The sequence below is a fragment of the Saccopteryx leptura genome, chromosome 3, assembly GCF_036850995.1.
Source record: "Saccopteryx leptura isolate mSacLep1 chromosome 3, mSacLep1_pri_phased_curated, whole genome shotgun sequence".
NCBI classification, from domain to species: domain Eukaryota; kingdom Metazoa; phylum Chordata; class Mammalia; order Chiroptera; family Emballonuridae; genus Saccopteryx; species Saccopteryx leptura.
In genome coordinates, this window is record NC_089505.1 from 89,620,066 (window position 1) to 89,642,345 (window position 22,280).

A 22,280-nucleotide genomic window follows, 5' to 3' on the forward strand; every position below is an offset into this window, starting at 1 on the left:
ATTAAAGTATCCTAAGGGCGGATGAGCAAGCAGGCAGGAAAGACTGTGTCGCTTTCTCCTGTCTCAGGACCCCACCGGTCTTAGCACTTCCCAGCCTAACGGTCCCGGCGGAAATCTTGGCTCCCAAGCCCCGACTCGGTCTCTAGTTCCACAACCCGGACACGTTCTCTGGACTCACCCTCCGATCAATCTCTCTCTGCTCTCTCCAGTAAAACAGGCTAGGGCAAAAAACCCTTCTCCAGCAAACAGTGGCCCCTTCAAGCTGGAAGGCAATCAGCAATTTGTAATCTGCCGCCCTGAGGGCAAGCACCCACAGCCTTCCTTAGACTATACACCCAGGGCAAGTGAGCAAGATTAAAAAACATTTGTTTACCCAACACTGTCTGCCTGAATCCAATGGGAACGTGCATGGCCACGGCTGCAGCCACTGGCCTTACAGGAATGAAAACAACAGGGCTGCCATATGTTGTGGGTATCTAACGTGATAACGTACATGAGAGACCTTGAGAAAACTTTAACCTGAAGGCAGCTATTACTATTAACAAGGAGGTGTGGAGACCTGTTCATTGTCTAGTCCAGCCCTAGACTGACAGAGCTTGGGGGGAAAAAGCAGGAGGCTGGGTTCTGCCTTGGCCTTAGAGGCCTGGGTCCCAACCTCGAACCTGGGTCCCAGCCTCTGTGAGAGAGCAGCCTTGACAGGGGGCTGTGCTCCAAGGGTGGCAGCATCTCCTCTGGTAGAGAATTTAGCCCAGATGGGAGCAGCTCCCGCCTGGCTAGCAGAGTCAGGGTCACACTACTTCCTCCTTCTTGCTCCTGCTGCCTCATAAATCTTCAGCTAAGACCAACACTGACTTCCCAAGCAACTAAAGCAAGGGATTTTCGAGCTCCTGGAAGCATAATAAACACTTTTTCTTCCTACCTGCCTTCTTCTTTTCCTTCCTTTCCCCCATAAGTGGAGCGCTAGTGTAGCTTACCCCCTTTCTAGGACCGGGAGTAAATGGTTTTAATGTAGAGTACTCACGGTATTTGCATTTTGGATGACTGCTCCCAAGAGTTGTTTTCAAAGAGTCCCAGCAATCAAATCCCCAGCTTCTGTGTTTGCACACAATTCCCCTTCTCCTTAAGCTCTCTTTGTGTTTACACACAGGCCATCTAGCAGCTTGGTCTGGTCAATGTATTGCTTGAACAGGAAACCTTAGTAGTAGTGGGAGGATTGCAGAGAAGGGGATGGCTTTGGCAGAATGTCAGGAGATAGAGGTGCCAGGTGAGGGGCGGACTGTTGGAAGAGAGGCAGAGAGAGGGGGAGGTGTTCAAGGTAACAGGGGAGTGTCTGGCATTGGTGGCTGTGCAGATGGTGGTGTCATCATATTTCTAGGACAGGAAATAAAGGAGGCAGACCGGTTCAGGGGAGGTGAAGAATGGAATAATGAAGTCAGTTAGGGACATGTATTAATTAATTTCTTGGGCATTACTAACCACAGATACCTTTGTCAGAAACAACTGTGAACAAATGAAACAAGGTCCCTGTACTCCTGAAGCTGGCACTTACACGAATCGATCAACAAAGTAACTGCAGAAACGTGTAAGAGGAAATTAAATGGAGACATGTGATAGGTATGCTGCAACGGTAGACAGGGAAGGCTTGCTTGTGGAGACCTGGAGGTAAGAAGATGCCAGGCTGAGTTTGATAGGGACCCAAGGACATACGAGTAGAGAAGCAGCTTGGATCTAGAAGCTTAGAACTCAGTAGCCTTGGCTGGAGATGATCAGAAAAGATAGACCAAAAAGCGTTTTGCAGCATATCATGCGATTTCTAGAAAAATAAAAAATATGCAAAATGCTATTAGGGGTACATTGGGGATTTTAGGCTCTTTTGATCATGTATTTTCCCTAAACTGGATGGTGAGTACAGAGCTGTGAGATGTCATTTTTGCATGTCGTAAGTATTACGAAGTAAGGTTAAAAAACCTACACTAGCGCTCCACTTATGGGGGAAAGGAAGTACAGTAAAAACGTAAAAAGGCCAGGGTGTCTCCAGACTTTGCCAAGCCTAGTTTCTCAACCTGAGCAGATACCAGGCTGCCTCTACGGCTTCTCACTGCACAAGCCTGGGCCCAGGCTGGCCCCGCCCAGTGCGTCTCTCGGGGTTGCACCCTGCCCGTCGCCCCGCCCACGTCCACTTATCGACCAATGGTCGTGCAGACCCGGGACCACACCCCCCTCGTCGTTCACCGATCCTAGCGCGCGCCGCCGCGTGACGTCTCGGCCCGGCCTCCGCCACGTGACGGCCTCGCGGTAGGGTTCTACTGGACGCTAGTCTCTCGCCGCAGAGGCCGGTGAAGGGCCGGCGGCCACGCCGCGGAGGGCGCGGGGCCGAGTGAGTGGGTCGTTCGGGAGCGTGTGCATGGAGGCGGCGCCGGCGGACTTCTGAGAGCCGCCGGGCAAGCGGAGCAGGCCACCTGGTTCATCCTTCCAGCCGCCTCGCGCCGGCGGCACCTTCGGCGGCGGCGGGCCGCGGAACCGGCGCGACCATGGCGACCGGTACTCAGCAGAAGGAGAACACGCTGCTGCACCTCTTCGCCGGCGGGTGAGCGTCCCGGCCCGACTCCGCGGCTCTCTCGGTCCGCCCCGCGCCCTTGGTGTGCCCTGGCCGGCTACCGGCCCTCTCCATGTCCCGGCGTTGGGGCGGTGATGAGGCCCGGAAGGCTCCAGCCTTTTCCCCTCCCGGGTCCGCATCCCCCGGGGGTGGTTTCACCCCGAGCCGGCCGCGCCCCCACGCCCACCCCCTTCGACGCGGCGTCTCCAGCTTTTATTCCTTTTAGACAATTACAGGCTGGTGTGACGACTGTCACTCGGGGTCGGTCCTGCCTGACCACTGTGGCTCGGCCGCCCTGCGTCCTCCCTGCCAGCCACCCTGGCCACGCTGCCCTAACAGTCCCTCTGCCTGGATTCCTCCTCCCCCCCTCCCCCAGGACCTGGGCGGTGTAATGATGCTCGGCTTGGCCCAGGAGTTCCTCGGGGTAGCGCAGGGCCCTGTTCAGACAGTCTAGAGGGCTGCAGGTGTTGAGTATCCGCAGGGGCCTGGCACGTACTGGTGAACCGTGATGCCAGCCAGCAACCTGTGTGAGAGCTGTTGGGGGACCCCGGGAGAAAGTTAGGTCAGGAAGGCGTGTTGAAAAAGGCTTCTTTCCTGATGGGAGACTCGAGGAAGGTAAGATGATTTCTGTTTGGAGAGCTGCATTCGTTTGATCGTTGTGCTCCTGACATTTTACAATGGAGACAACGCGTTTTTATGGAGGTTGAGTGGTAATAAGGTTAAGAAGGAAGCTGACGTTTTTGTTTCTTCAGATAATGTTTTTGAGTATTAGTAATTTTTTTTTCCCTTCTAATACAGCCAGTAGCTTTGGGTCCTTTTGGAGTCTTCCAGATGTTTGGAGTCATTGGAGGACCTCACAGGCCTGCCACAGCAGTTTTTTAAGTGTAGGACATTCTGCATAAAATAGAATTTATTCTGGGTTGTCATCTTGTTTTGAGTATTTTATATAGTTGCAGCTAAGATAGACTGTTGCCTAGTTATGTTTCTTGTTACAGACGACTGGTGATTGAGAACTTACCTGTGAAAATAACAATGGTGAAAGGGTTCTGAGCTCTATGTACTTTTAACTGTAGGTGCTCAAGCAGTTTTTGTTTTTCCAACCAAAAAATGTTGGTTGGTTGTAGATACAAAGAAGTTCTCATTCATCTCTTCCTTGTCATTCCTTCTCATGCTTTCATTTCATCTCCCCATGATATTTCAATTTTGAGAGAGAGTTTGTGTGGGGGGGGCACTTCCTAAATTATGACAGTGTATTAATTTACCATTCTGGGGAATTTTAAATGAGTTGGCCATATTATTAACACCACTTTTCAAGTCATGAAGGATCTTTTTTTTTTCCTATTGATTTTGATTTATTGTTTTCAGTGAGGTGGTCTTTTAAAAAATTCTTTTGTATTTCATACTGGGGCAAGGTACCCGCCCTGTTGTTACCGCTTCTGTGAGGCTTGCTGTGGAATGGATTGCCCTGTCTTGATGAATCTCCTTACACGCCCTTCACAGTGCCCTCTGGCTGCTCATTCTCCCGTGGGAGCACCAGCCTTGTGACAGGGGAAAACAGCCGGCCCAGCTCTCTGGGACTGATTAAAATGTAGAGAGTTTATTAGGGTAGTGCCCGAAGCCCTGAATTTAACAGGTTTCAGTTCCTTCATTAGCAGCATTTGAGGATTACTTGCAGATATTCAAGAAAGAAAATAAATCTTCTGAAAGGATGCTTTCAGAGTAACTAAATGGATTTTGATTTTTTTCCACTAGCCTAAATTATATTACTTTCATTTCTTTTAAAGAAGTACGTTATAGGAGCTCCGTGTCAAATGGGTATATCATAGAGCTAAAATCAGTCAACCCAGTGCCCCTGCCTGGTCCAGTGGGTGACATGCTGCTTTTCTCTAAGTAACTAGTTTCCTTGTTAAACTGGCATCTTTTCAAAAGAACTAATTTAATTTCACTTCCTTTAAAAAGAGGTCAGCCTCTGCTGTTTAAACGTCACGTCTCCTGTTTATGGAATAGTCATTGGAAACTCATATCTAACAAGTTTAATGCCATCACTGATTAATGATGTTGAATAAATATTGTATCAGTTATCACAGACTTATGAAAAATTAAAAATGAATACTCAGCAACTCAATAGTCTTTAGATTTAATAATTTTTTTTAAAAAGACAGTTTCTTGGGTTCTTTGCAGAGGTGAAAATAGTCCTATGTTAAGCTGTAAATCATCTTTTAATACAGTGTTGCCTTTAAGAAGGAAACGAAGTGGAATAAAAGCCACCCACAGACCAACACCTAGAAATAAGCATTTTAGAAAAAGGTCCTGTTCATGTATATATGTAACAAATGTAATTCTGTAGTTAATTTTAAAATAGGCTCATATTTTTAAAATTGCTTTCTTCCTTGTGATGTATTATGTTCTAATGGCAGCGTGGTAGTGAGATCTTTGTATGTACCTGTATGGAGCCTCACCATGTAGTGGTTGCAGTGAAGGAGACAAACAGTTTTCAAGCTGGACTGAAGGAGTTCAGTGAGGATGTCATAGTAACAGTGAGGATGACATCTTCTGATTACATAATTTCTAATCTCCTCGCTGTTTTTTTGCCAGTATAAATAGGTGGACGTCCTTATATGTGTGCATGTGTAGTTCTCTGATTATTACTTTAGGATAAGCCATCAGAAGTACAATTTGCTGAGTCAAAACACATTTTTAAGTCACCCACCAAAGGAGATGGCTTAGCACATTTATAAGCCATCTCCTCTGGTGGGTGACTTTGGTGTGAGTGAACCTCATTCACTTGATGGTGACTTTTAGTAGCTTGAGGGATCTTGCTGTTTTCTGCTTTCTTTCCTCCTGTCTCAAAGTCTGGGTAGTATTTGTCAAAACACAAAATGTATCTGAGCGTTTGAGATCTTGCTTCCTGGCATGTCATGAGTTTGGCTTAAATAAACATAAAAATTTAAAAAGCACACAGAATGTACTCACAGGTTTTATTTATTGTTTCTACTTAACAAAACCTGTTATTCCTTTGCTTACTCAACGTTTAACTCATCTCATTAAGAGAAACATGGAGACCCTCTGAAGTGGCCCTTCTGGGCTAGGCCTTATGTCTGTGGAGAAAAAATATCTTTAATTTTCCCTGCCCAGTGACTTGGAGGCTCTGGTTGCCCATGTAGTGTTAGTGATGTCCTTCCCGTGCTGAGCAGGCAGTGACGTAGCAGGTGCGATTTAGGGGATGTGCTCGGCACCTGAAATAGACTAAGCTGTCTTTAGAGTTAGAGATTAATGGCCTGGATTATATGCTTTGGGTTTTAATTTTATGGCATGATTTTTTCTTTTGTTATCAAATATACTTATATAGTCTTTAAAATCTATCTTAAAGGGATTATGGTATGTCTTTAAGTTTTTAAAATATGTGATCTTAGATATTTTCAAAATTCAGTATTCCCCCCCATTCATGGATAGCTGTCACCTGGTGTACTCCTGTACTGTGCTTTTCCCTATAAGTTTAATCTGTATCAGCTAATGGTTACTTTTGAAGTGTTAGGTACATGTTAGTATATTTCTAGGGTGACAATGTAGAGAAGATGCAAGACATTTCAACTGCTTAAAGAAATTTTGATCAGACGAATATAATGTGCACATAATAGTTTACACAAGGCTTATGTAAAAGTATACTGACAATATAAATTGACTTTATCCAGTGTATTTCGTGTGTGTGTGTGTGTGTGTGTGTGTGTGTGTGTAGCATATATATAGCAAATTCTTTCTTTTTTATTAAGTGGGAGGCGGGGAGGCAGAGAGACAGACTCCTGCAGGCGCCCCAACTAGGATCCTGGCAAGCCCTCTACTGGGGTTACGCTCTGCTTATCTGGGACTGCTGCTCCATTGCTTGGCAATCGAGCTATTTCAGCACCTGAGAGGAGGCCATGGAGTCATCCTTGGTGCCCAGGGCCAACTTTTGCTTGAACCATTCAAGCCATGGCTGAAGGAGAGGGAGAGAGTGTAAAGGGGGAGGGGTAGAGTAGCAGATGTGTGCTCTGACTGGGAATCAAACCCAGGACTTCCACATGCTGGGCCTACGCTCTACTGCTGAGTCAACCAGCCAGGACCACAAACACTTTCAAAAACTGTATGGTGTAGATGGAAGATTCTTGCTAGAATTTAAGCTTCATGAGCGTTTCCCGTGTCTGTTTTCTTTACTGGTACAACCCAAATACATGTTATAGATACTTAATCAGCACTTGTTGAATGATTAACTAAGTGAATAAAAGGGTATTATGTGTCATGCCTGGGAGTTTAGATGTATGTGGCTTGTTAAGAGAAGCAGTACTGGCCTGACCTGTGGTGGCGCAGTGGATAGAGCATTGACCTGGAAATGCTGAGGTCGCCGGTTCGAAACCCTGGGCTTGCCTGGTCAAGGCACATATGGGAGTTGATGCTTCCTGCTCCTCCCCCCCTTCTCTCTCTGTCCCTCTTTGTCTCTCTCCTCTCTAAAAATGAATAAATAAATTAAAAATAAAAAAAAAAAAAAAGAGAAGCAGTACTGCCCTGCCTGGTTGGCTCAGTGGTAGAGAGTCGGCCTGGCATACAGGAGTCCCAGGTTCGATTCCCAGCCAGGGCACACAGGAGAAGCGCCCATCTGCTTCTCCACCCCTCCCCCTCTCCTTCCTCTCTGCCTCTCTCTTCCCCTCCCGCAGCCAAAGCTCCACTGGAGCAAAGTTTGCCCGGGGCGCTGGGGATGGCTCTGTGGCCTCTGCCTCAGGTGCTAGAATGGCTCTGATTGTGGCAGAGTGATGCCCCAAGATGGGCAGAGCATCGCCCACTGATGGGCATGCCGGGTGGATCCCTGTTGGGCGCATGCGGGAGTCTGACTGCCTCCCCGTTTCCAGCTTCGGAAAAATACAAAAAAAAAAAAAGAATAACAATAATTCAATTTAAAAAAAAAGAGAGAAGCAGTACTTTGATAATTTGTGAATTATGAACATGGTTCTATATTAAGATTTGCTGAAACTGCATTACTTTGGATTTGTGTATATGTGAAAGATAATCATTCTCCAGATTCAGAAAGTACTATAGTTTTTTTATACATTCCCAGTGCTATTTTAAATTTTCTTTCTAAGTGAGATAGAGGACAGGAGATAGCATCTAAAGGATAGTTAGTTGCATCAAAAATTATGCATTTTGCTTTGACTGAGTGAATATAGAATTTGCATAATCAAAATCTTCAAAGCCTTATGCCAGAAAATTCTATCTGAAGAGTGTTTTTCAAGGAGGGACTGTAGAGCAAGTAGATGAAAAGGGGGCACAGGGTGTTCGGTAGAGTCCCTTATCAGTAGAATCTGTATTAAGGTTGTGTAAAAGCTCTGAGTCTGGAAACCAGTTTACTCTCAGTTGGGTGGCGATTATAATAAAGAGCATATTGGTCTTGGCTGTAGTGCCTAAAAGGAGTCAGTGTATGTGTAGAAAACAGATTCTTGTGGGAAACATTGAGTTTAAAATGGTACTGGTTCCTTGAAAGTCAGTTAAGGGAGGTGGGGGAGGCGTGGAAGACGGTATGGGGGATAAATGGTGATAGAAGGAGACTTGACTTGGGGTGGTGAATACACAACAGTGTACAGGTGTTGTGGAATAGTCCTCCTGAAACCGGTATAATTTTGTTAACCAGTATCACCCCAATAAATTTAATTTAAAAAATTAAACAGCCTCTGAAGACTAAAAAAAGAAAACTCAGAAGGTAGAAATGCGTGCTCGCCTCAGCAGTGCATATACTAAAAAGTAAAACTTTGTGTGCTTAGTTAGAAATTTTTATATCTCTTATCACATAAAGATACGTATGTATATATGTATGTATATGTACACACACACAAGTAGTGGTTGTCTATCTAGCTTTGTTCTGCTAGAAACCGGAGGAGAGGAGCCTAAGCCACAGGGGTAAAAATCAAGCCAGGCCCATGTGGGTCAATAGATAAATGGTTAAATATATCTTTATGAAATAAACACAAGACTTCCGTTCTGGGCAGGGAGACAGAGTGAATGGGGAGAAGGATGTTTTTATGGAAAAAGAAAAAATAGTAAAAGAGAGAAAATGCACAGAAAAATCCAGGTAATTTTTTAGAAAATTAGGCATATAGATTTCAGAGGGTAACTGTCTGTTGTGACCACTCTGAGACAAGTAACTTTATTTCTTTTTTTTATTTTTTTTTTTACTTTTATCTGTGTCCGTAAAAGACGAGTAATTTAACTGCTCCTTTCTTTCTGCCACTCTGTTCAAACCTTCTGAATAGATTTGCTGAATGGAATAATATCCCAGAGAATTTCCTCTGTACTTTGGCATCAGTGACTAGAGCAGTATTACCTTAGGGGCGAATTAAATCAACATCCATAGAGTTGCCTCATAGCTCTTTGAAAGCTAGTCTACGAGAAACACAAGTCCTGTTTTTTTTGGAAGATTAAGAGTAAAACCCTTTAAGAGCTTTCTTGAAAAGCTTGAATGTGAGCGTTTGGGGTTTTTTTGACTAGGTTCATTTAGGAGGCTTCCTGCTGTAAATAAAAAATTCAGTTCCAACTGGTTTCATTATTGGCACATACACCTGAATTCTAGAGAAAATGAGGCATTCCTGAGGACTTACCATATTTCCCCGTGTATAAGACACACCTTAATTTGGGGGCCAGAAATTTGGAAAAAGATTTATTACATAAAGTTATTGAATTCAAGTGTTATTCATCATGAAATTCATGCAGCTCCTCATCCATGTGAAAAAGCGGGAAATGCAAGTAAAAAAATCTATAACCACTGTATAAGATGCACCCAGTTTTTAGACCCGTTTTTCCAAAATTTGCATCTTATACATGGGGAAATACAGTACGTAATAGCTCCACAGTGTCACTGTGGAACCTCAGTGACTGCTCTGCTTTCTAGAGCTACCTGCTTGATTCCAGGGCTGGTCGCTGCATAAACACCTTGGTTTGCCTGACCAGGCGGTGGTGCAGTGGACAGTGTCGGAGTGGGATGCAGAGGACCCAGGTTCGAGACCCTGAGGTCTCCAGCTTGAGCACGGGCTCATCTGGTTTGAGCAAAAAGCCCACCAGCTTGAACCTAAGGTCGCCGGCTCCAGCAAGGTGTTACTCGGTCTGCTAAAGGCCTGTGGTCAAGGCACATATGAGAAAGCAATCAATGAACAACTAAGGTGTTGCAGCGCGCAACAAAAAACTAATGATTGATGCTTCTCATGTCTCTCCATTCCTATCTGTCTGTCCCTGTCTATCCCTCTCTCTGACTCACTCTGTCTCTGTAAAAAATAAATAAATAAATAAATAAACACACACGTTGTCTTACAGCACCTCCCCTTATTTCTTCACCATAGGACAAGTCTGGAGCTTAACTCTGCTCAGACCAACCTGGACACGCACTCATCTCTAAAGCATTCATTGCTCTCAGGGACGTAGGCTGTTTGGGCTGAATCGTGTACCCATTGCTGAGTCGGGCAAACCTAGAAATGGGTTCAGTCCTATCCAAACTGTATGGCTTAAGAAATCTGGGCTCTTGCTAAGACAGGAAGAGGGTCTGGATGCTGAGGAGACAAGCAGCAGTGGCCTGTACTTTGGTTTAGTGCCTTCAAATGTACTGACCATTCTATTGCTCTAGAACAGGGTTTCTCAACCTCTGCCAGATGATTATTTGCTTGGGATGGAGCAGGCTGTCCTGTGAATTATAGGGTGTTTAGCAACCTCCCTAATACCCACTCCATGTCAACAACCAAAAATGTCTCCAGACATTGCCAGATGTCACAGAGTGGGGCAAAATTGTCCCAGCTGAGAACCACTAGTCTAGAAGAGTGGTCTTCAAACTCGGATCACACAGCCCTATGATTAAACTGTTTGTGTATATCCCCCTGTATATTTATATTACTTTATTAATTTAGGCATGTTAGAAAACATACACAGAATAATAGTAGAGAGTACAATGGTTAATAGAATAAAATTTTATTCTATGTACTGTTTTCTTCCTGTATGTCTGTAGATCATTGCGCATGCCTCATAAAGTCCCCCACTTTGAGTATTAGTGGTCTAAAATGTTGATATCTCATCAGAATCAGTTGTTTCCTGATGCCAGCACTGTGTCATCATGTAACTAAATGTTGAATGTGACTTTTCCTGTTGACTGAGCATTGGCTCCCAGGGCCCTGAGCTGAACCCAGAGAATCACGCTCTGAGACGTGGAAAAGGGGGCGGGACCTGCCCGACTGCCACCAGCCATTCCGCCCTCCCCCCCAAACCGAATATTCAGGCAGGGAGGCTATAATAAATAAATAAACACACACGTTGTCAACCCTGGCAAGTGAGGTGTTGAGAGAGGCTTTTCCTGTCACTATCTCCTTCCCTTTCCCCAGCCCCTCGTAGTCTTGTTACAGGGAGGGCGACAAGACCTTGCTTCTTGTGTTCTTGAGAGAGAATTCAGTCAGGAGGCAAAGTGCAGCAAGTAAAGCAAGGATTTATTGGCCCTGCAGGAACACGCTCAGAAAGGTCTGGGTGGGCCACTCACTCCCGAGAACACGTGCCTCAATCAGTTACAGAACTTAGATATTTATGGGCTTTTATTTTTTGGACTTTCCTGGTCCCGTTTTTTTTTTTTTTTTTTTCCTTTTTATTTTTTCCTCGCTTCTCCCTGTTGTTTTTCTGTCTTTGTTAGGCTGCTGTGTGGCTGATACTGCATCAGGGAACTGGCGACCACCAGTCTGGGTGTGCTGAGGCCTGTTCCAGCTTAAAGATTCATCTAGACCAGGGGTCTCAAACTCAACTCAGCATGTGGGCCGCAGAGCAAGATCACAGCCTTCGGTGGGCTGCACTAGGTCTACAAAAGGCAACTGTTACGCAACACTTTTCTCACTGCAGTTGAAAACAAAATAAAATCAGTACAAAATTGTTCGGCGGGCCGCGAGTTTGAGACCCCTGATCTAGACCCTGCAGATGTGCACGAATGCGGGGGGGTGGGCAATTCCTCCCCTCCCCCCTTTGCCTATCCCTGCCCACCTCTGTCTACCTACCTACCTGCCTGCCTACCTAACAGTCTGGGCTCCGTGCTTCCAGGGAGGGAGCTGCTGAGGCTGAGCAATGGTCACTTGATCTGTGGCCAGAGGCTTCCTGGAGGTGGGAGGCTGCTGCATCAGCCCATGACAGCAGGGTAAGGACGTTGGGGGGGGGGTGACTTCCTGCACAGTGCCAGTCTTGTCGCATCATGGCGGGCATTGGAAAGAATACTAGTGAACCCCATTGGCTTGATGTCAAGGAGCATGGGGACCAGAGGAAGGAAGGGCATCTAGCACTGTTCACAGGTTTCCCAGACCAAGTAGGGCTGAAAGGAGATTGGGGGAAGGACTACTGGTGGGATCAACATGGGGGTTCCCAGTGTTGGGGCTCTTGGTGAGGTTGCACACCACCCCAGGGACACCTGCACACCATCTACCCTGAAGTCAGAACATTGCCTGTGGCCACCCATACAAAACACAACCGGTGGGCCCACAGCCAGACTGAGGCCATTGACAGAAGACCGCAGCTCCCTGTTCTCACGCCCAGTGGACCCTAAAAGGTAGGAGAGATGAGAGAAAAGGGCAGGCCACATCTCCTTAAGCCACGTGTCTAGCTGGGCGTGGTTTTAAAGTTTTAGATGGCACTGCATTTAAAAAGCTGAAAGTTACCAGAAAGTAGTGGAACCTTCCTGTGAGTCATTGGTACGAAAGGGGGGTGTTCAGAGGAGCATGGTTGAGAAGCGGTGATCAGAGGGCCTGCCGGCAGTGCTGATACCTCCACCCTTTCTGAATTGAGACTGGAAAAATTCTGCTGATAAATTCTGCGGAGTCGCAGTGAATGGGACTTTGTCCGAGCTAGTTGACCAAGGTTGGGAGCCAGACTGACATTGAAGGTCTTCTTTGTCTCAGTTGAGAATTGACAGGAACTCTTCTACAAAGAATGTCATTTGTTGTACTCTTAAGTACTCTGGACCCAACATGACCTTGAAATACTTTTAGAAAAATTGGGAAAGCTAGTCTGGAGAAGTCATTATTTTGATTCATTTATCTTCTCAGACTGATGAATGTCTTGGATGTGTTGGCCCATGAAGAAGAAAAAAGTTAAGCTGAAAGATACTTTTAAAATTCTGCTATGAGATGTTTTAAGTTTCAGGAAGACTTTTCTTTGGACATTTCAGTTTAATATCAGAACCTGTTTTCTTCTAATTAAAAGTGTGAGTGTGGCCTGACCAGGCAGTGGCGCAGTGGATAGTGTCGGACTGGGATGCAGAGGACCCAGGTTCGAGACCCCAAGGTTGCCAGCTTGAGTGCAGGCTCATCTGGTTTGAGCAAAGCTCACCAGCTTGGACCCAAGGTCCCTGGCTTGAGCAAGGGGTGACTCGGTCTGAACAACTAAAGTGCCATAACGAAAAACTGAAAATTGATGCTTCTCCTCTCTCTGCATTCCTGTCTGTCTCTATCCCTCTTTGACTTTCTGTAAAAAAAAAAGAGTGTGAATGTGTATCCACCACAGCTTAATGATTTCAAATATCCTTTGAACACTTTTTCATCTGGGACTTGCTTCTGAGTAGTAATATTATTTATGGTGCCTTAGTTTGTCCCCTGTAAGTAGTATCGAAGACCAAGCAGGGCCTGTTCACCACCACCATCCCCTCCTGCCGTGGGCGCTGTGTGCAACAGGTAAACAGAGTGACTGTGTAGTAAGTGTGGCTCACCATCCTCAAAGAGTTCAGCTCATTGATAGTAGGACATTTGCCATGTTAAGCAAGCACACTATCCTGAAGGTCATCCTTTGATCAATAGCACAGATTTTTTTTTGTTGTTGCATTTTTCTGAAGCTGGAAACGGGGAGGCAGTCAGACAGACTCCCGCATGCGCCCGACCCCGACCGGGATCCACCCGGCACGCCCACCAGGGGGTGATGCTCTGCCCATCTGGGGCGTCGCTCTGTCTCGACCAGAGCCACTCTAGCACCTGGGGCAGAGGCCAAGGAGCCATCCCCAGCGCCCGGGCCATCTTTTGCTCCAATGGAGCCTCGGCTGCGGGAGGGGAAGAGAGAGACGAGAGGAAGGAGAGGGGGAGGGGTGGAGAAGCAGATGGGCGCCTCTCCTGTGTGCCCTGGCCGGGAATCGAACCCGGGACTTCCGCACGCCAGGCCGACGCTCTACCACTGAGCCAACCGGCCAGGGCCAGTAGCACACATTTTTGATGACAGTTGGCCAGATAAAGGATGCAACTGACTGGGGACAAGACAGTCTGGTTGTGGGCCCCCTGGTTGTGTTTTGTATGGGTGGCCACAGGCAATGTTCTGACTTCAGGATAGATGGTGTGCTGGCGTCTCTGGGGTGGTGTGCAACCTCACCAGACAAGACAGAAGTGGTTGACCTGTGTCATATTTGAACTTGTTGACTTTCTGATGAAAGAATTTACCCAGAAGCTCTGGGTTTGTTTGTTTTTTCAGTGATATGGAGTCATGTTATTGAACATAAATAGATTTCAGCTATTTCTTTATCTTACTCTGTAACATGTCAGTTTTTGAATGTTTTAAAATATTATACTTTTAAAGCACATAGCTATAGTAATAGATATGAGTAGTTATTTTATATAAATAGACATAGAGTGGTACCTTGAGATACGAACAGACCAACATTAATTTTTTAAGATATGAGCTGCTACTCGGTCCATATTTTTGCTTGAAATCTGAGTGAAATTCCGAGATACGAGTCATGATTCGGAAAGCTACCGCTAATTGGCGTGTTGGCGCACAGGTCCAGTATTGGCAGTTTGATATACAAGTTGACTGACTTACGAGCTCGGTTACAGAACAAATTAAATTTGTATTTCAAGGTACTACTGTAATTAGGAAGTTATCTTTTCTTCTTTTTTTAAACACCCCTCTTTAGGTTCTGTTTTCTTTAGAAACATTCTAATGCTTAGAGCCATTCAGTTAGGACAGCATTCAGTTAGGCTCACAGTTTTTTATTGATACAAAAGGACAGATTAGAGTCTTAAAGTCCAGCTTGTCTGATCAACATTTTTCCATTTCTCATGTGAGTGAAAACAGCATACATGAATGCCGTAATACTCCCAAAGAGGACACCCGAGTCCAATGGGCCAAACACGGGCTTTGAAGACAGGGGGTCTGGGTTTGGGTTTCAGTTTAGACACTTAACTGCTTTGTGACTTTGAGAAAGTACAGTCTATAACCTCCTTGAGACCCTAACATAAGAGTAATATCACCCTAGAATCCCTGAAGGTTAAAAGCGGGCCTTGCATTCACCTTCCTGCTGGCCTCCCGGCCTCCTGGCCTCCCACCCCATTCTAACGAATCCCCTGCCTTGCTTTTGTGGTCGATGGGCTTTGACGCCCAGTTCAGAAAACATTGTGTAGATAAACAGCTTAATTTAGGGTATATTATTGTAATGGTTTTAAAACAGGTTTACCTAAATAGCCCCAAAAGGACTTTTTCTTCCTCCCCTACCCTAGTCTGTACATTTTATTCTCTTCCTCTGCCATTGAGATCCTTTGGGGTGAATGGGATTGCTGGAGGAGTGGATGCTTGTCATGAGATAGCCTTTCATTCAGTGGTTAGGAATGCTCATATTGGAACCAATGTTTCCAGCTCTCAGTTACCAGGATTTGACTTGCTGTGTGGAACTACAGACTCCTGATTTTTTTTTCTTTACAGGGACAGAGAGAGAGAGAGAGAAGGATAGCTAGGGACAGACAGACAGGAACGGAGAGATGAGAAGCATCAATCATCAGTTTTTTCATTGCGACACCTTAGTTGTTCATTGATTGCTTTCTCATATGTGCCTTGACCGTGGGCCTTCAGCAGACCAAGTAACCCCTTGCTCGAGCCAGCGACCTTGGGTCCAAGCTGGTGAGCTTTTGCTCAAACCAGATGAGCCTGCGCTCAAGCTGGCGACCTCGGGGTCTCGAACCTGAGTCCTCCACATCCCAGTCCGACACTCTATCCACTGCGCCACCACCTGGTCAGGCTAGGCTCCTGATTTTAAAATGCTGCACAGGGTTCCACTCCATTCCTTCCTCAGGCTCTGCGCTAGGTGCTGGGCTTGCTTCCGCATCTCTGGCACCAACGTCTGGTGGAGGAGGAAGGGACCTTAGTATTCGGTGAGCCAGGGCTGGCTTTCCCGCCTCCTGTCCTTGCTTTTCCCAGTCAAAGATGCTGGTGCTGTGTCATTTTAGTAAGCCACCTGTTCTGTGCCCGGTACAACTGTACCCTAGCTGAGTGCTTCTAGAACAGCCACCTGTAGCAGGCAGACAGTAAGTACTGTCTTCAAACATTTAGATCCCTTAAATGACACTGTCCTTGAAGCCCTGGTCATGTAGCTCGGTTAGTTAGAGCATCGTCCCGACATGCCAAGGTTGCTGGTTTAATCCCTGGTCAGGGCACCTATGAGAATCTACCAGTGAAGGTATAAATAAATGGAACAACAAATTGATCTCTCTTTCTCTCTCTTTCTGTCTCCTTCCCTCCTTCTCTCCCTCCATTCCTCCCTCCCTCCCTCCTTCTCACTCTAAAATCAACTTTAAAAAATTTAAAAAGACATTCTCCTTGAAACTTCCTTGGCTTATAAAATACTGTTTATGAACTTGGGAGTCCTGAGGCCGGGGTTACGGAGATGAGTAAGGCACCACCGGTGCTGAGCCTCTGTTGTTTTCCAAAGAGCTGCACCTGCTGCCTGACCTGCGGTGGCGCAGTGGATAAAGCCTTGACCTGGAACGCTGAGGTCGCTGGTTCGAAACCCTGGGCTTGCCTGGTCAAGGCACATATGGGAGTTGATGCTTCCTGCTCCTCCCTACCTTCTCTCTCTCTCTCTCTCTCTCTCTCCTCTGAAATGAATAAATAAAATAAAGCCTGACCTGTGGTGGCGCAGTGGATAAAGCATCAACCTGGAACACTGAGGTTGCTGGTTCAAAACCCTGGGCTTGCCTGGTCAAGGCACATATGGGAGTTGATGCTTCCTGCTCCTCCCTTCTCTCTCTCTATTTCTCTCTCTCTCTCCTCTCTAAAATGAATAAATAAATAAAGTCTTTAAAAAAATAAATAAATAAAATAAAAACGAAACAAAAACAGCTGCACCTGCATTGCTGATGGTGAGGGATGGCTTTAGATCAGTGGTCCTCAACCTTTTTTGGGCCACGCACCAGTTTAATGTCAGAAAATATTTTCACGGACCGGCCTTTAGGATGGGACAGATAAATGTATCACGTGACCGAGACTAGCGTCAAGAGTGAGTCTTAGATGGATGTAACAGAGGGAATCTGGTCATTTTTTTTTAAATAAAACATCGTTCAGACTTAAATATAAATAAAATGGAAATAATGTAAGTTATTTATTCTTTCTCTGCAGACTGGTACCAAATGGCCCACAGACCGGTACTGGTCCATGGCCCGGGGGTTGGGGACCACTGCTTTAGATAGTACATGACATTGTTAATTAACACCAGGTTAATTAACATTTTGATATGAAAAGAGTGTAAAGGGATCCTGAGTTGGAAAAACAGTGTAACTATAAAAACACAGGATGAAATGCTTAGTTCTGACCTCAGGAGGGAAACGCAAGGACTTTGTCATTTAAGGTAAGCTTTAGCTAAACTTTCAGTGGAGTCCAAGTTAATTAAATTTTAATAAAGTCTGTTGTAGTAAACATTGGTTTTCAAATAGTAGCATGACCTAAATAACTGTTTTGTTTGAGAGTGAAATGATGCATTTTTCTAGAATTCATTGCAACATGGTAGTGAAGTTGGAAATGATATGAATGCCTAACAGTAGGAAGTTGGTTAAAATATTACACATTGCTGCAGGAGAGGACATAGTATATACAACCATCACAGACGATGTAAGTGTGTATGTTGACATTCACAGTGTCTAGAGAACTGGGGGTGAGAGGTGAGATCTAAAGCCAGGCAGGAAAAGCCCTACGTGCTGACATGTTAGTAATATTTATCTCTTTCGCTGCTGGGATTTCAGCTAGAATTTTCTTTTACTTCCCCATATGTTCTGATTGTGAAATGAACATAGGTCCTCTTATTTTTCAATAAAGAGAAGTTAAACCTCATGTTTTGTTTGTGTAAGGCAGTGGTTCTCAAAAGTGTGCGCCCTAGAAGATTTCCAGGTGCGCCCTATGGTATTCCAGAGAAATATGTACCTGTTGGGGACCAAAAAACCAACAGGGTTTTTAGAGTTTAGATATTTGGGGGACAAAGGTGTGGGGAATTGGCTGTAAGCTGACAGTCTGCCCAACCCCCCACCTCACTTGCCTGATTAAGTTGCAAAAAGCTGTTAAGCTGTGGTGTTTACACTACCCCCCATGTTCCCCGGAAAGACTGGAGGCAAGTTTCTTCTATCCTTTGGTATAAAGTTAAGATGGTATGTATGGTGGGGGTTTTCTGCACTCAACACAATTAAGAGTAAAAAGAGAGGAATTCTTCAATGTATTGATGAGGAAATGAGAGTTTGCCTTTCAAATATATGCCCAAACATTGAAGAAATCACTAGGACACATCAGGCTCATGTTTCTCATAAACACAAGAATTAAAAACTTAACATATTTGCACGGGGACCTGCCAAATTTACTAAATCTTACTAAGAATGTATCTATATATATATAAAAAGATAACTTTTTTTACAAATTCTAAAAAGCGTAACTCAAAAAATGTAACATAAAAATGTTTTCTAATGTCAGAATAAATTTAATTTTGTCGTATTTATTTCATTTAATTACCATAAAAGCACACTTGGAGTTTTTTTTTTCTTTAATATTTGACTTAATTATTATAACATTTCTCAGAAATTTGTATAGAGTGCACCTACAATTATTTGTAGGATTTTAAATGTGCCCCGACTTCAAAAAGTTTGAGAACCATTGGTGTAGGGTATGGCATAGCTTTTCTGATCCTGTCATGATTTCTCTTCTCACAGGTGTGGGGGCACGGTTGGTGCTATTTTCACTTGTCCACTAGAAGTCATTAAGACGAGGCTGCAGTCTTCGAGATTGGCTCTCCGGACGGTCTATTATCCTCAGGTTCATCTGGGGACCATTAGTGGAGCTGGCATGGTGAGACCAACATCAGTGACACCTGGACTTTTACAGGTTCTGAAGTAAGTTCAGTCTCCCTTCTGGGCCCCTGCCACACCCCCGCCCCCACTCTCAATACAGAACGTTTATTAAGCCCATCGGATGGGATGTTCTGTTTGCACAGCCTTTGTCCAAACTGAAGAATTAGGTTTCTGTACCAATACCTTTGAACTCTGACCTCGCTCCCTTGGCAGCAGGCACCCAGTGTGCATGTAGTCACCATCCAGGGACAGTTAGGCAAGCCTAACAACGCAAACCAAGAACTCCTACTTGAATTGTTGTATCAGAGTGTTACTGCCCAAACTCTTTTGAGGGCTAGCAGGAAGCTACAGGATGGTAGAATGGAATTAAAAATTTTAAGTTTCACACAAGAAGGGTTTTAAATATTTTGAGAGGAAGTAATCTGGAAACAGAATGTTTTAATTTTTACTTTTTATTTGGAAATAATTCTACACTTATAGAAAAGTTTCAATATATATTTAGTAAAATGATTTTTAACATTTTTGTTTCATTCCTAGACTACCTGCCTAATTTATTATTTTTACTGCATTAAAAATGTCTCATTTGCTTATGAAGTAGTTAAGTATTCACAAATTGAATCTGACTTTTGGTATCTATGCTTAAGGCAAAGTCAGAAATTCAGAAGAACTCTTGACAATATCTCGGGCCCTTGTGCTTTAAAAGAGATGTTCAGTGAATGATGGTTGAATTTAACTACACCTGATAGGAACACTTGAGGTCGCCGTTTCAAAACCCTGGGTTTGCCTGGTTAAGGCATATATGGGAGTTGATGCTTTCTGCTTTTCCCCCCTTCTCTCTCTATCTCTCCTCTCTAAAAGTGAATAAATAAAAAACTTTTTTTTTTAAAGGCATGGCTATTTATCGGTGTTATTGCTTAGCTGGGAAATGTTAGAAAAAGATAGAGTAAGTGGAAATGCTCTGAATAACCACAACACATAGCACTTTGGACAGAGTTCAGTCACATTTTAGATAAGGAAAAATGAGTTGGAAAGCACTTAATTTATTTTTAGGTATGTTTTGTTTGTAAAGCCTTCTTACACGTCACCCAGGCATCCATGCCAAATGCGTGGATGAGGGTGCATCCAAACTTATTGAGCAAAACTGGATGCAAGACCAGCTGCTGAGGGCAAGGTCCCCAGTGGGGGAATCAGAAGCCCAGCAGGGGAGGAGGCTGGCCCCTGACAGCCCAGGAGGATCCGTTTTTTCAGTTTAAACTTGAAGGAAGGGAGCGAAAGCCCTGAGGCAGCCGGTTAGGGATGGACTCAGGAGATGGGACACAGATGGGAGGCCCCTCTCATCTCAGGAAGGAGAGCGACAGCCTCACGGCCTCCTGGAAGCTGACCATGAAACATCGCCAAACTGGTTTGCCTTTTTATACGTTTGGGCAGTGTCAGTGCCCCAAATGACACTATTTTTCTGAGGAACATCAAGGGCTTTGGACGTAATGACAGAGACATGTAATTTGCCAACTTTACTAATATCCAAAATGAACTTCCTCTTATGTGCTTGCCTAATAACTCACGACTGGCAGAGTTATATAGATTCACTGTGACTGGGACTCTGTCACCCAAAAGCTGTGGGTGGCAGCGGGGCCAAGTCCGTCAGGTACAGAAGCTAAATCCGACCACTTCTGTAGGTCAGGAGTTTTAGGTTGCGTGGCCTGCGTCTCCGGTGTCTCTCTTTGGCTCCAGTAACACACACACACACACACACACACACACACACACACACACACTCTCTCTCTCTCTCTCTCTCTCTCTCCATATATATTTATGTATTTTTTTCCTCCCCAGTTAGGACCATTGTTTAAGGCCTCTCTATCTTTTAAAATCCAAGAGCAGTGCCTTCAGCAGTGCACACGGACACTGGTTTCACTCATGGGTGAGCAGCCACGGCCACGTGGGGATGAGACAGCACTTACACATGAGCACTTTATAAACCACTGATTCTACATTCACATCAAAATACAGCCTTAACCTCTGGTGGTGCAGTGGATAGAGCATCAACCTAGGATGCTGAGGACCCAGGTTCAAAATCCCAAGGTCGATGGCTTGAGTGTGGGATTATCAACATGATCCCAGGTTGTTGGCATGAGCACAAAGGTTGCTGACTTGAACAAGTGGTCACTGGCTCAGCTGAAGCCCCTAGGCAAGGCTTGTATGAGAAGCATTGAACAACTAACATGCTATAACCATGAGTTGATGCTTCTCATCTCTCTCTTCCTGTCTTTCTCTAAAAAAAAAAAATAATAATATGTATATATATACACATACACATATATACACACACACATATATATATAAATAATGGAATTTTAAGTAAAATTCTTATTGTAGTGAAATTTTGTTAGAAAAAGTGTCATTTTTTTCACCCAAGCTATTTTATTAAAACTTGATATCCTTGGCTTCATATATGTACATTATTAAGATTCTCAGCTGATATATAATAGTTTTCAACTTTAAAATGGCTATTTTTTTAGTTAGAGGAGACAGACTCCTCCCACATGTGTCCAGTGGGAATCCACCTAGCAAGCCCACTAGGGAGCAGTGCTCTGCCCATCTGGGGCCATTGCTCCATTGCAACCAGAGCCATTTTTTAGCACCTGAGATGGAGGCTGTGGAGCCATCCTCGGCGCCCGGGGCCAACTCGCTCTAATCGAGCCATGGCTATAGGAGAAGAGAGAGAAGCGAGAGGGAGAGGGCTGGAGAAGCAGATGGGCACTTCTCCTGTGTGCTCTGACCAGGAATCGAACCCAGGACTTCCACATGCCAGGCCAACACTCTACCACTGAGCCAGCCGGCCAGTGGCCTAAAATGGCTACTTTTATGAAGGATTATTTCATTGATTTTTCAACACCAACCTAATGAGATGATCACTATGAAGAGTTATTAGATGAGGAACTTTATAGATGAGGAAAATGCAAATTGGAGTTAAACGACTTGCTCAAGGTCCCTTTTAGATTTTATTGATTTTTAGAGAGAGGAGAGCAAGAATGAATGAGAGGCAGAGAGAGAAATAGGGTGGGGAGGAGCGGGAAGCATTAACTCATCAGTTGCTTCCTGAATGTGCCTTGACCGGGCAAGCCTGAAGACTTCAGTATTCCTGGTCAATGCTTTATCCACTACGCCATCACAGATCAGGCTTAGGCCATTTTTGATGTATATTACCTGTTTCAAAGAAAGATCACAAAGCAGCGAACAATCGCAAATGCCCAGCGGGGGCTCTGCTTCTGCTGCAGGCCAGGGTTCCAGCTCATAGACTCCTGGACTCACATTCACCTGCGTCCTGGCTGCTGAGCGTCCAACCTGTCAGCCTGTTGTTGGAGGGCCCCAGGGCTCAGAGCCCAGTCTTCTCCGCTGAACCCACTGTACATCCACTGCCTGTTTGACATCCCCTGGTGTGTGTAGGGCACCCAGAGCATAACTGCAGAACTGAACTCCCAGTCTCTCTCTGGCAGTCACAGCACCTCTGTCCTCGCGCCACACAGATCTGAAGCCTCAGTCTCCCAGGATCTTATTCTCACAGCCACGCAGACAGGTTC

At 45.0% G+C, this 22,280-nt stretch overlaps 1 protein-coding gene across 1 annotated transcript in view; it reads left to right on the top strand.

Moving 5' to 3' along the window:
* Nucleotides 1–2,305: 2,305 nt before the first annotated feature.
* The window catches only part of SLC25A33 (solute carrier family 25 member 33), a 36,647-nt gene continuing 16,672 nt past the window's right edge, over nt 2,306–22,280 (top strand). Inside the window, exons 1-2 of the mRNA XM_066374981.1 lie at nt 2,306–2,587; nt 18,562–18,741. Of these exons, the coding sequence (XP_066231078.1) occupies nt 2,532–2,587; nt 18,562–18,741 (236 nt within the window). The 5' untranslated portion in view covers nt 2,306–2,531. The remainder of the gene's footprint in view (nt 2,588–18,561; nt 18,742–22,280) is intronic.